The sequence below is a fragment of the Lepidothrix coronata genome, unplaced genomic scaffold, assembly GCF_001604755.1.
Source record: "Lepidothrix coronata isolate B3197 unplaced genomic scaffold, Lepidothrix_coronata-1.0 Scaffold194, whole genome shotgun sequence".
Classification (NCBI taxonomy): domain Eukaryota; kingdom Metazoa; phylum Chordata; class Aves; order Passeriformes; family Pipridae; genus Lepidothrix; species Lepidothrix coronata.
Genome location: NW_016690374.1, coordinates 434,825 through 448,972, shown reverse-complemented (window position 1 = coordinate 448,972; position 14,148 = coordinate 434,825). Strand labels below are relative to the sequence as shown.

Genomic DNA, 14,148 nt, shown 5'->3' with positions numbered 1-14,148 from the left:
AGACAGATAAACCAGGTAGTAAGTAATGCTTGAAAGAGCAAAAGAAAATGAGAAGAACTATATGAGTACTGGAAACCAGAAAGGCAGCCTTCCCAAAGTTGATGTGGTACTCAAATGGACATGGCCACATAGGATTGTTAATTTGTGAAAATAAGGAACCCCCTTACAGATAAAATAACTTAAGAAAATGTTTTCTCTTCCTTCTTCAAAATGCACAGAGAGGAATGAATAGGACCAAAAGATGACAGCACAGAAGGATCATCTGGAAAATACACACAGAACAGTGATTTCTTTGCAACTGTTCTGTTTTCCATTCTAATCCTTGTAGAAAACTGAAGCCTTAACTCTTGCAGAGTCCCCGGGTCTCTCTGAAATTGAAAGAATTTGAAGGTATAGAATAGAGGAGGGTGGAACCAGAACTAAGGTACTGGGGCATGTTTTGATATGGTTGAAATCCCCAACATAGTAACAATGATATACAACCACTCGCTTGAAACAAAATTGAATGTACAGTATTTTGGTACCAAAGAGAAGAGTGGCAATCATGATGCAACCTCCAAGGGAACTTCAGGAAAGATCTCACCAGTAGGCCTGTAAGCCTTATGTCTTTATCAAGCAAGTTAAGAGAAAAAGGTAGCACCAAATGAGTATAACATAAATTAGAAGCAGAATCAAAGAGAAGAAATATTAGAGAAGAAAAGAGCAACAATATGGAGGGAAGTCCCAACTCACAGATCTAGCAGAATTTTTGAAGGAAGCAACAACCACAGGTATCATGTAGCTGATGCCGTTCGTGTGAACACCCAGAAGTATTACAATAAAAAATACTAAAAGCTTTCAATGAAGTTAACTGGTCACATGTGAGACAAAAGATCCTTTAATGGACAGTAACTTGTACAGAGAGAGTAAGCAGAGGATAGGAAGAACAGTCAGTTCTTACTCACTGGAATATGCTGGGCAGTGCTGTTTCACAAATATCTGTGCCCTTATCCATTCATAAATGACTTGAAAGTTAGCTCATAAAATTTAGGTTGGCCATCATTATTACAACCATAAACATTTGCAGAAGGACTTTACAGAACTGAGACAATAAATTTGCAGATTAAACTCAGTAGAAATAGGCAATACATACGTGAATACAACAATACGAATTGACAAGTTCTGAGCTCATTAGTGATGAAAGAGTAAGATACTGGGGTAACAGTATATAGTTTCATGATATAGAGAAAAGGAAGTGAACACAAAACAGTATACTACTGTAAAAATCTAGAGTACATTCACACCTTGACTTCCATGTGAAGCTTTGCCCTGTCTCCCATTCTCTCCCCTCCACCTCATTAAATTGTGAGGAAGAGAAGGTCTGGAAGTCTATCCCCTTTCAGTTTGATTTGATATTAGGGTTGTGTTGGAGCTAAACAGACGATGGGATTTACTGAAAGAATGTAATTTGTAAACTCTGGGGTGCAGCACATATACATGTAGGGACAGCTAATGGTATGACACTGGAACTATACTAGGGTAGAAGATGCAGGGTAGAAGATGCCAATCCTAATGAAAACTGATTCATACTTTATCCCAGAAATGGTCTCAGATTCACTTATCCCCAAAACTATGCCCAATCCAGTGAGCATATTAATAGGTAAGCAGCCACAAACTATCAGGTCTAGTACTTCAGCTTGTTTCCCATTCCAATTTTACTTAGCAGCACACATTCCAAACTTATATATCTACCCTGTTTTTAATACTCTAACACTGAGATACCTGTGTTTAGCTACAGCACTCCCTTCACAGTCAGAATAGAAGTCAGCACAGACAGTCATATTCCCTGCCTTCACTAGGTACCAGGACAGGAAGAAATATCTTTTAGTTTCAGCTCTAGAATGTGTGGTGTTCCCTAAGAGATAATTTCTCCCCCAAGAATCTCCTGCCCAACTGCATCTTACATTCATCTTTCTAACAGGTACAATGTCTTTTATACATGGAGAGCAGCAATTCCCTCTCAGCTTAATTGCCAGCCTCTCCCAGCATAACTCAGAAGAAACTTGCAAGAAGTCTCGAGTAGGAAATCCTGCAAAGAGGCATGATCTCCCATGTCAGGATAAAGGTTAGAAAGAACATAGCACAGCTTTTGATCATCTTTCTGAACTGCTTGCTAGAAGTTGGCAAATCTTTGCTTACCTGAATGAAAGTAGCACCCTCTACTGCTGCCTTCAGGTCTGTACAAACGCTAATGAGAGCAAACTGCTGTTCCGCACTAGAAGATCCTTTCAGGACTCCCGACTTCTCCAACTCTTTCATTTGTTTGCTGACAGAAACAACATAGACACATTTCAATACTTTATAATTGTTAAGCCACCATTAATTTTTTAAAAAGCTTCTTAACAAACCAGTAGTACTATGCTATTTGCAATGCCACTGCATATATTCATACTCAAAAATATAAAGGTTAATTTCAGTGGCTTCTCTTTGCTCCCCCTTTTATAAGGTTTTCTTTTCCTTCTCTTCGAGTAGAGGCAGCTCTAAGATCTACTCCTAGATGCAGGATTGCCTCTTTGTAGGAACAGCTCTTTAACTGTATAGAAATAAATAAATACATTCCATGCAGTCAGGAGTCCTTCCTAAAAAACCTGTATCACTACAAGGGGATTTTTAATATGTAACTAACAGAGCAAATGTCCAAAAATTCAAGTACTTCTTAAATTGAGTGGCCAAAGCTTGAAATGAATGTTTGAGTACACACCACTACTAGGGCTTTTACCTTCACTTTTACACACACTGCTTTTACCTTCTCAGTAAAAGTCTCTACAGTCTGAAGCCCTCAAACATCCAGAGCAAGCAAGTCATTTTTTCAAAACCATTATAAGTCACTTAGAGGAACAATTTCCACAGAAATTAAGTGGGATTAAACTGTCTGATTGCAATCAACCTAAAGGTCTTTGCTGTAGCCATTATCATGCTTAAATCTGTTCAGTTACCTCAAGCCAGAATTCCTCGGAGCCTTTGGTTATTATTCAGCAAAAACTGCTCATCCTGAATACAGGAGAAAATTGAACTAATGAATAGCGGCAGGGAAAAAAACCCCTTTATTCTCCCTACCAACCTAGTTTTGAAGCATTGGCTTCTTTTTGGATGCCTTTTTACACGATAAATAAACTGCCCTTGCCACTCAGTTAGAGGGTAGAAAAGTTGTAGTGATTAAAAAAACTGTGTAGTGCAAGTGTATTTTTTTTCTATACAAACCATAACTGAATATAGAAATAACCAGTGATCCATCATGTGTTTCTTAAGTGACCATGGCACTGAAGCACACATGACAGTCTTCTTTAGGGGCTTTACAGAACACATTAAATGGGCAGAACTTAATTATATCAGCCCAGATAATCTCCACTCCCAGTCACACCTCAGACCTTAATACACCTGCCCAGTCCCCTCCAAGTGTCCAGACAGTAACACTGAATTTACTTTTGTACCTAGAGACCTCAGAGGAGATACATGTTTGTCACAATCTACAGCAGCCAGAGACAGACACTGTTCTTATGAAGCAGGACAGGTACCCAGTCCCAGGGTCAGGAAAACATCAGCCCCAGGCTACTTCTCCAGTCCAGCTCCTTCACTTACGCCCTGGGGCAGACCTTTCTCATCCCCTGCCAATGACACCACTGCAGCCACCAGCAGTCCTAAACACACAGACAGTGATCCTAACTGGATCCCAGATCTCAGTTGCTTTATGAAGCTGTGGGAGGTGTTGTCTACACTTTTCAAGCAGCATTTAAGTGAATTGAGAAGGGAGAGGACTTAGATCACACTGCCTCTTTTTCTCTCTACACCTTTCAGACCATCTGCTGAGCAATGTGTAATAATGCACTCACACTTTGTCAAACCATCCTTTTATTTAGAAATCTTTCCTCTCAACAAGTATTGTTGACATAGATCAAATAAAAATATTAATCTTCCTCCTCCAGACTGTCCTAAACAAAATGAGTGCAATTCACCTCACCTACTCTGACAAAATGCACACCTGAGACAATCATCTTCAGGTCCCTTTTAGAGAAGGAACAACTGTTTCAGGTGCATTTGTCTGATCTTTTTTAGACATCCAAGTAGGCAATCCATCTTGTCTTACATTGGAAGTACCTGTTTTCCACCCCAAGAGAATATAGTTCAGAATGAGAATTTAGACCATAGTATTCTGAAGTCGAGGATGAAAGTTTGCTGGGATTTATTTAAAGGCAATCCAGTTCCTACTTAACTATATAAAAGCAAGTCACACCTCAGCCAAGATTCACTGAGCCCTTAGATCTTTAGCTTGAACTGGCTCACTGTATCTACCAATAAATTCCAAAGAATCAGAATTTTACTTCAGCATCCATGTTGTTGTGCTGTATCCAAGAAAATGGAGCAAATACAGGCTCTACTAGTTTTATCATGGCTTTATTAAGAGGTTATAAACACCCGCAGCTCTGCAAGTCATTCTGATGTCCTTTCTCCCACACCAAGTATCAGAAAAGAGAACATTTGTTTCCCAGCAAACAAAATAGCTTTGCAGCAATAAGTTAACCTCCGAGCAAGTTCAAGTTCACTTGTTAACACATCTAATGAGTTAGGGCATCTAACCTTTAGCCCCACTAAAAATCACATACCTTCAGATCACTAGGGACTTTGTACATTAAAATCAAAGCATTTCAAATAACTTGGGAGCAGGTATGATATCAACAGAGGCCCTGTTTAACGTTCTGTTGAAGTACACCTTACAAACCAGAATATACACCTATATTCCAGATTGGAAAGAACAAAACTATCACCACCAAATATCCACATGCATGCACACACACAGTGCTAACTCGTACCAGCAGTAACTTTCTCCTCTTCAATGAATCTCTTCAGCAATTAACTCCAACTAATCATTTCCGTACTGCAACTTCTAATACTTCCTCTTTATTTTTGTTGTGGATGATCATGGACAATGAATTTTTACTCTTTTAGGCAGAGCACACCTCAGTAAACCATTAGACATTGCATTTCGTTTAGATTGGACAAGAGCTTTGAAAAGGATCAATTAATTCTTAACTGGAAAACCAAGCCAAGAGTCATATGCTTTTTATACACTGCTCAGGTCTGTCCTGTTTGCTTCCCTGAAGTCCCTTAGACTTGGCACTAAAATTATTTTCACCAATTTATGCAGTCTAAAAGTGATGACGAGTTCCATAAATATCCTTCTGCCTCTTTTCTCAAATACGGGTATAGAGTCAAAAACCTAGACCTTTCCTACCCAAAGCTAAAGTAGTCATAAATTCCTTTTCATAAGTTTTGTTTAAGAGCACTTCAAGGTAGAAAAAGAATATTAATAAAATGTGCTCAAGCACACACCCCTCCCTAGGCAAAGCCACAGAAATCAGCAGGAAATCCATCAAGTGTCTGGAGGAATTCCCCATTTAGTTTCTTACTGACACAGCAAATGAATGGCTGAAAAGCACAGACTTCTACCTCTTAAGCAATTTGCATGGCAAGGAATAAGAAGAAGGAATATTCAGCTCCATTTCCCAAGGTCACAGGGTATATACACCACAGCTTGCTAGGCAGAAACTTCACCCAACACTTAAGGTTTCTAGCACACTAAAGGTTTCTAGCACACTAAAGGTGCCAGTGCTTCATCTGTAAAGAAATGGTGCATCTAAACTAGAGTATCTAAACTCCTCACAAGGCTACCTCACACCTTGTGAGGCAAGATAAGGAGCCAATAATTCAAGTCTTAACTATTCATTTGTCAGAAGTCCATTTTCCAGTTGCTCTTGCCCAAATCCAGCATACTCTTGTTCACAGGATATATATACTGCTTAAAAAAAACCCACACCAAAACCCAAGAAAACCCAACCAAACAAACTTAAGGTTGAAGAGACCACAACAGAATTATTTCCTTCTTTGAAGAAGGGGGTCAAGTTATTATTCAGCATCTATGCAACACAACATTTGTCTCATCCTCCCTGGTACTCCACAGTATCAGTACATGATTGGTAACCCTCGATTCAAAAAACCTAGAGGCATAGACTAAGAGACCAAGCTTTTATTTTAATTCCTCAAGCTCTCACAGAAGTTTGTAGCACCTGTCTCCTGTTCCATATCTTTCCTTCTCTGCCAGTGATAACCATCCTGTCATTTCTCCTTCTCTGTCATAAGCCATTACACACTACACTGTGCACTGATAACACTTCTTAATTGATCAGCAAAACCACCATCTTTATCTTTTGCAACTTAAGGCTGGATTTTTGTTTATTCCTCAACAAAAATCTCCCTCTTAATATCACCAATCTTCATGTTAGCTATTTATTTAAATCAGTATAGTTATTGGGAATATGTGCTTTACTTTAATTTTGGCTTTCCTTCCCAGGAAATGCTGTTCTTTGGCACCTTTTGACAATATACTTATTGACATTTTGGTTGTTTTGTTTCACAAATGAATTTTAAGTCTTCTAAATGCTAAACCCTCTTTGTATTCCCCTAGGCTATTAGATTGCCACAAAAGTGTGGGAAAAGGAAGAGAGTGTTCCCTGATACTTATACATTAAGGCAGAAACCAGACCAGTTTGTACATACAACGGTACACCACTGACCTCTAGTGGATGGCTTTTTATTCAAAGGCTCGTCCCTAGGATGACCAGAGACTGAGGTAATTGCAGCCATGTCCTTAGCACACAGCACAAGACTTCACTCTGTTGCAATTGGCTATCTGAAAGCATTAGCAACCACTTTCCTCTTCCTGCTTTTCCCAAAGGCAAACACACAACACATCACCATGGAAAAGTCATCACACATGAAGTCTTCTTGAAACAGCAGTACAAGCTGAATCACTAAAGTATGTATGTTTATGTCCAGACAAGAGAGATCCAGAGCTGTCAAATGCGCTTCACCTATAGCAATAGCAGTATACTAAAGAGGGACAGATGCACATCTGCCTTTGACACAGTTTTGAAGAGGCACAAAGCAAAGGACTACAGAGGAGCCGATGCATAAAACCAATCAAAGTTCTGAGATGTCCTGAAGCTATCACACACACAAACTGTTTTCCAGCCACAGCACTCCCAGGATGTCTACACTGGCACTTCACAAACTGGATGCTGCAACGAGAGCAAAGACTTCGTAACAGGAAAAGCAATTAAGGTTGCCGTGTTTTTCCACAGTAAACACAGTGTTGTGAATACTGGAGAGTCTGATCAGAGTTTGCAACTCATTACAAGTCACTTCTTGCTCTCTGAATATCAACCCTAATGCTGTCTCCGAATCTAGTGACCTAAGTAAGTTCGCTTGTTAATGCATCTAATGAGTTAGGGTATCTAACCTTTTTGGTATCTTGGCATCAGAACTGACAAGTTCATGCTGGGAAACCTTCCTGCTAAATACATTGTAACACTAAAACAAAATAAACCACAAAAGCCTCTAAGCCTAAAAACTTCCCCAAAAGTATTAGCTATTTGGAGGGGAAAAGGAAAGCAAATCACAGCAAGTCCAGAGAAACAGTCACCAGCTGGCTTTGTCAGACAGCTCCAATTGGTGCTGCTGTTCTCCTGTGAGCCCTCATTACCTACTGAAGCTCCAGCTCTCATGGAGGTAGCACCCAGTGTGATTTGCTGCAGGTTGTGTGCTATGAAATCAGTGCAAAGAAGTTCAAGTTTGACCATATTCTGATAGATGTGATCATTAAAATAGTGGTTGAAGAAACTGCATAGCTTGTATTCTTATCACAAAAACTATGTTGTCCTGAGACGCGGTTTTCTAACTAGAATGTTACAACAGCCAAGATACACAAGTTAATTATAAATTGAGTTAAGAACACCTTACGTAAAAGGCAAAACCTGCCTTGAACTCAGTTGAACTTGCCTTGAACTTATGAATGACTTAGATGAAGGGGCAGATGCCTCCACAGAGTTCACTGATAACACAAAGCTGGGAGTAGAGGCCAATACCCCAGAGTGCTGTGCTGCCCTTCAGAAGGACCTCAGTAGGCTAGAGAAATGGGCAGAGCGGAAGTTCAACAAAGGCAAACGCAGGATCCTGCACCTGGGGAGGAATACCCCCAGGCACCAGTGACAGGCTGGGGGCTGACCTGATGGAAAGCATCTCTGTGGAAAAGGACCTGGGGGTCCTGGTGGACAACAAGCTGTCCATGAGCCAGCAGAGTGCCCAGGCTCCTCAGTACCAGAGAGACACGGAGCTCCTGGAGCAGGTCCAGCGGAGGGTGACAAAGGTGATTAAGGGAGTGGAGCATGTCTCTTACAGGGAAATGCTGAAGGAGTTGGGCCTGTTCAGCCTCAAGAAGAGACAACAGAGGGGACCTAAACAATGTCTATAAGCATCTGAAAGGAGACTGTCATGAGGATGGAGCCAGGCTCTTCTCAGTGGTGCCAAGCAATACGATGAAAGGCAATGGGCAGAAACTGGAATACAAGAAGTTCCACCTGAACATGAGGGAGCACTTCTTTGCTGTCAGGGTGACTAAGCACTGGAACAGGTTGTCCAGACAGGTTGCAGCATCTCCTTCCCTGGAGATATTCAAAAGCTGTCTGGATGTAACATGCTCTAGGGAACCTTGCTTGAGCAGGGAGGTTGGGCTATATGACCTCCAGTGCTCCCTTCCAACCTTACCCATTTTTGATTCTGTCAACTCTTATACTACAGCACATGCAGGCACAGGACAGTACAGACCCACTCAAATTGTACTCTGTTCTATTATGCATGACATTTTATGCTTTACTTTTTCAAGCTGAAAACCTTGGAAGGCTGAAATCCTCATTCCATGATTTTGTTATTAGAAAAAGAAAAAATTAGGGGCAAATGCTGTCTTTAGTAACATAAAGTTTAGTAAACACAGTTTAGTAACATAGTTTAGTAACACAGTTTAGTAACACAGTTTAGTAACATAGTTTAGTAAAACTGCCACCTCCACAATAATCCAGAATCTTATCATGGCTATTACTATGACAGCAGTTGTGAAAAAACCCAAAACTGTCTGTCATCTAGGGATGCAATAGAGATGTTTGGTCTGACTAACATCTACCTGGAAAGAAAAAATAAAGTAAGAGATAGATTTTCCTCTTCTTTTGTTATCAAGCCTTTTTTAGCAAATCTCACTAGATATCACATACTGCTTTGCTTTTGAATTCCAACAACTGAACTGGCCTACAAGGGGCTCCTGAAGTCATTTCTGTTAGCTTTAAGCCTTGTTACAGAAAGAAATGAGGATGCAACACACCACAACCCTTTTTAGGTGCACCTTACACCCCATACCAGCTGACACGTCACTACAATGCATCAGAAAGGAGACTTGATGCATTTAGGCTGATGCTGATCGTGAAGCAATCTGAACTTTAGCATTAAATGCCGATAAAGCAACATAAGGCTGTGCACAGAACAACTCGATAAATGCACTCTCTCCCTCTCTCACATGCATATAAAAGCAGTATTTTGAGGACCAGCAAGAAGAGGGTGCATATGACCAACCAGATACTGTCCCTTCTAACATAAGAACTAGGGGTCAATCAAAGCAACTGAGGTGTCAGGTTCAAAACAAACAAAAGGGAGTAGCTCTTCATGCAGCGAGCAGTAAACCTGCAGAACACAAAGTCCTTGGGCAAGGAGGCCATGGAAGGATTTATATGGGTTCAAGGGACAGTTAGAGAAACACTTAGAAGAAATCTAGTTAAGAGCTACTTAATACATTAACTAAAGAGTTACAACTTCTAGGCACTGAAGGCTGGGGGCAGGGTGCAGACAGGCAAGACTTGAACTTGTAGCTCTTGTAATATGAAAAGCATGGGGCTTTAGCCACAGTGCAAGAGAAAAGGACTGTTGGCCTGAACCAGCGTGAGTGATCTCATGCTCACACCCTCAAATTTGCTATCCCTCTAAAGATGCTTCCCAGCTTCAACCACAACTGATTAGTAGTTGTATCTTTGGTGAAAGTGGCAACCTATTCTTCTAAGACTCAAAAATATTACTTTAAGAGTTTAAAAAACTCTAGTTATAAAATACTAATAACTGTAGCAGAGCTCCTCAGCAATCCATTTTAACCTACTTAAACTTTGAAAGCGTTTTTGTTGCCTTTCTATGCAAAACCTCTTATGTTTGTATATTTTAAACTTAGCCTATAGATAACCTAATGGTGGTAAGCATAATTAAACAAAAATGAATTTAAACTTAAGCTCTTGAATTAAATTTCTCTTCACAAGTGTCAATGACACTTGGGAACACAGTTCTGATCTTAAAAGGACCTGTACTTCTAAATTAAAGCCTTCTTCAAAGCTTAAAATCTATGCTCCCATAATAAGATATGGCTATTCATTCATAGTTACAGCAATTCCACAACTTCATTACAACCCCAGTCATTTCAAGCCAGGTGACCTACCGAATATTTTCCAGTGCGCTTGTTAGCTGCTGTTGTGCAATATCATAAAGTTTCACTTTGAAGCCTCCAGCAGCAAATACCATGGCCCAGCTGCGACCAATGAGTCCGCTGAAAAGAAAAAAAAATAAATATCAGCCAGTTCATAAAACGGCACTTATTTGGAGGAAGAAGGTCTTGCAAGCACCGCAAAAAGGAAAAAAGAGCTTGGACTTTTCAATATTTGACTAAAAAATAAGTTGATATCAAAAAAAAATAAATATCTCTAACAGCTACTGAAGTCACAGGCCCTCAGCAATTCGGAAAGTACCATACGCACATGAAACGGGAAAAAAACCTCACCTAACCATGGGTTTGATATTACTTTTCCATCTAGCCACTTCTAGCACTACCTTTATTTTTAGATGAAGCACTTCAACATGCTGGATACACACAGGAACAGCCTGCCTACATCTTTTGGTGAAAACACATTACTGAGCACTACATAGAGGAAACTTGTAGTAACTGACAATTTTATCATGTCTCTTGAAGCAATGCAGGTTTTAACTTAGTTAGATGTATAGCAGGCATCAGCCTTTTCAAATGAAAGCCCCAAATCACAGTGTCACAAGCTTAAGTAACCTGAGATCACAAAAAAAAAATTAAAAAATTAAAAAAAAAATTCCATAATAGAGACAAGATCAGAACTCCATATCCATGACTGTTACAGTGGGTTTTTTGATAATTACATGCATTTCCTGTCATTTTCAAGATCAGCTTATTTGCAACAATAAACTTAAGTGATCTCTGGCAACTGGAAAATGTAAGGCCGCTAGGGCATCAATAAAAGATTAAAACGGGAACAAAAGTCAAAGATAAAGCAGCAGGACAGATGAGAAAAGAAGGAAGAGAAAACAAGAACATGTTTAGCCTTTGGTTTAAGTATACATTTAAAAAAAGGATCAAAACAGGAAGTTTCAGGAAATAGCAAGAATAAGTGGAAATAATTGGGACCAAAAAAAAAAAAAGTCAAGTTTTGCATTTAGTCTTGTTAAACAGACAGTAAAGTCTCACTAAAAACACACCATTTGAAAGTAAAAACACAAAACTTCATTGTAGTAAGTCCAGACTTCATCAGTTCTCAGGCAAGCTACAGAACAGACTTATGGAACAGGTAAGGTATGGTCAAAGTTTGTAAGCTACTGTAGTCTCCTGGCTAACAAGTATTTATAAAACTTGGATCACTTAAGCCTTAAGCAAGTAAATCCGAGCTGCCGGTATCTTTATAAACTTGCATCATCTCTCTAGATTGCACTCTTAAGTTTCCTTAAAAGAGTGTTTGATAAACAACAGGAAAAAAAAGTTTATTTCAATACAGGTTTTTAGGATCGTGGGCTTTTTTTCTTTTGAATTACAGAGAACACAAAATAAATCAATGGTAGGTATCAGTCCTGCACTCTTACATCATTGTACACAACCACATCATTACAACCTGATGTTAGCATATTTGACCCCAAGACAGTGCTTTTTGAAACTTTAAGTACTGTCATTTTGAGTCCAGTGATAGACAGTCTTAAGGACCAGATCTGCTCACATAACTTCTGTGGGTGCTACCAGAAACACATTTTCTGCCTTCACTGCAACAGTGCCACAGCAGCCACAGCGAGCAAGAGCCCAGCTTTCCCAACCCTTCACACACACTCATGGAGAACAAAAGTTTACAAAGTGCCAACAGTAAGAGCCACTTTTGTCAGTGTCACACAACAGCAATGAGACTCATGTCTTGAGGCTTCAAGTGGTCTTGCTAGTGAAGTTTGCTGCAGCCCACACTTCTACACCAAGGTACAGAGGACTGCTACTGTCTGGCACATGTTTTCTCTCCCCTCCAGATCATCATTCAAGAACTTCAGGTTCAGCTCACAATGAGAGGATGAAACAATGCATTCCCACACAAGCCAGAAATATTGCTGTATCTTGTGGCAATTAAGCATTACTTCAGGAGCGTCTTAGAGGAACTTAGAAGTTTCTTGACACAGTTGACAAACAGGACATTAAAGCTGTGCTTGGATTTCTCCACTCCTCTTGCAGTTATGCACACAAAGCATTGCAATAAAAAAGGCCACCAGTCTTTCACACTTAAAGGATGACTTACTTCGGTAGAGATGCTGTGTATGTTTTTTTGGTGTTTGTTTTATAGTAGCACGGGGCTGTCGGGGCGTTAAGCAAAGGCACTCTAAGGAGCCCAACAGGTGCATCACCGCCTGGTTCCCGAGATCCAGGAGCAGTACGACCCCGCAGCTGGCCAAAACCCACCGACTGCCTCGACCCAGCATCTCCCCGACACATCCCACGCCGGCAGCAGCGGTGACATCTGAGGCAGGGCCGTACCCGCCACTGAGTCCCCAAACCCACCACGCCGCAGGCCGGGCCGTGCCGGGACGGCGTCCGAGCCCCTTCGCACGCCGCGGGCATCCGTCCCCAAAGGCGGCGAGCGCTGCCGGGCGCTTTCCCCACCTGCGAGAGAGGAGAGGCGTTACCTGCCGATGATGGCAACCTGCGAGTGCTCCATGGCTGGGACCGGGAGACGCGGAATTGGCAGCAGCACGCGCAGCCGGCACCGCCGCCGGGGACACCTCTGCCCTGCGCGCGCCCGACCCACCCCCGCGCGCCAGGTCACGGCCGCCCATTGGCCCCGCGCGCCGCGGCCCCGCCCAGGGGCGGGGCGGGCCCGGGCACAGCTCCCGCCTCCAGCAGCCGGGTGTCCCCCCCCCGTCCCCACACGGGCACGGAGAGCTGTCCCCGATCCTCCCGCACCGCCAGCTCTCATCTGAGCCGAGACCAGCTCACCTCTTCCCCCTTGAGAGGCCAGCGGCAGTACTAGAGTGCATCCAACCCCATTGCTTTTGACAAAGGCACAAATTAATTTCAAAGTTCAAATTTGAAAGAAATTCCATGCTTTTTTCACATTAAGCAAGGCTTTATTATTCTTAAAAATGCTTTATCTTCTAATTCTGAATTAATTTTCTTTTTTGCTGTCCTTGATTTTCGTACAAAATCTTTTTAAAGTTGTGCCAAAATGTGACGTTACAATGTCAACTCTTCAAGCTGCTCTGTAACATGTACTGTTCTTGTTGGCGTGCTCATCGTTACTCACTTATTCCAATTTGGCGTAGTTCCTACTCATCTGCATATTGCTCTGTAATCATGCCAGATGTTCCTGAAAAGAAACAAAATTTAGCATTTTAAATGCCTGCTTATTATCAAAGATTATATTACTGTACTCTTAATATAGCTGAGAGATACTTGCAAGTTCTCCTGTGTTTCTAGCTTTCTGAAAAAAAAAAAAAATCGGTTGAAACTTAATACATTTGTTCCCAGAATAAAGGTTTGATAGTTACTGATGAAGCTGCTCAGTGAACCTTTGTTTGGTTATCATTTCTTCTAGTTTATGAGAAAAAAAATTAAAGGCCCACGTAATCATTTGGTACATCTGGCACTTTGCTAATTCCAGTCACATTCAAAAAGGAGACAGAGATCTCACAAGTATAAATTCCTAAAGGCTTCATGAATACCACTCAACAGGTAGCAGGTGGAAAACCAAGCTATCTCTGACTTCATGACCTTAATATCATCCACATAAGCTGAGACATGCTGGGAAGTGTTAGTGGAGCGAAGTGGATGTAACTGGGCCATGGAAGATTTAGGGCAGTGGGACAGAAGAGTGCAGGATGCTGTGCCAGTTCTGCTGCTCAGGGTTTGCATAGAAAAGCGTAGAA

General features: G+C 41.2%; 1 protein-coding gene across 1 annotated transcript in view; it reads right to left on the bottom strand.

The window, feature by feature from the left end:
- The window catches only part of CRYL1 (crystallin lambda 1), a 48,549-nt gene extending 35,528 nt beyond the window's left edge, over positions 1-13,021 (bottom strand). Inside the window, exons 1-3 of the mRNA XM_017831657.1 lie at positions 12,910-13,021; positions 10,397-10,504; positions 2,179-2,305 (exon numbers count right to left, since the gene is read on the bottom strand). Of these exons, the coding sequence (XP_017687146.1) occupies positions 2,179-2,305; positions 10,397-10,504; positions 12,910-12,941 (267 nt within the window). The 5' untranslated portion in view covers positions 12,942-13,021. The remainder of the gene's footprint in view (positions 1-2,178; positions 2,306-10,396; positions 10,505-12,909) is intronic.
- Positions 13,022-14,148: the final 1,127 nt, after the last annotated feature.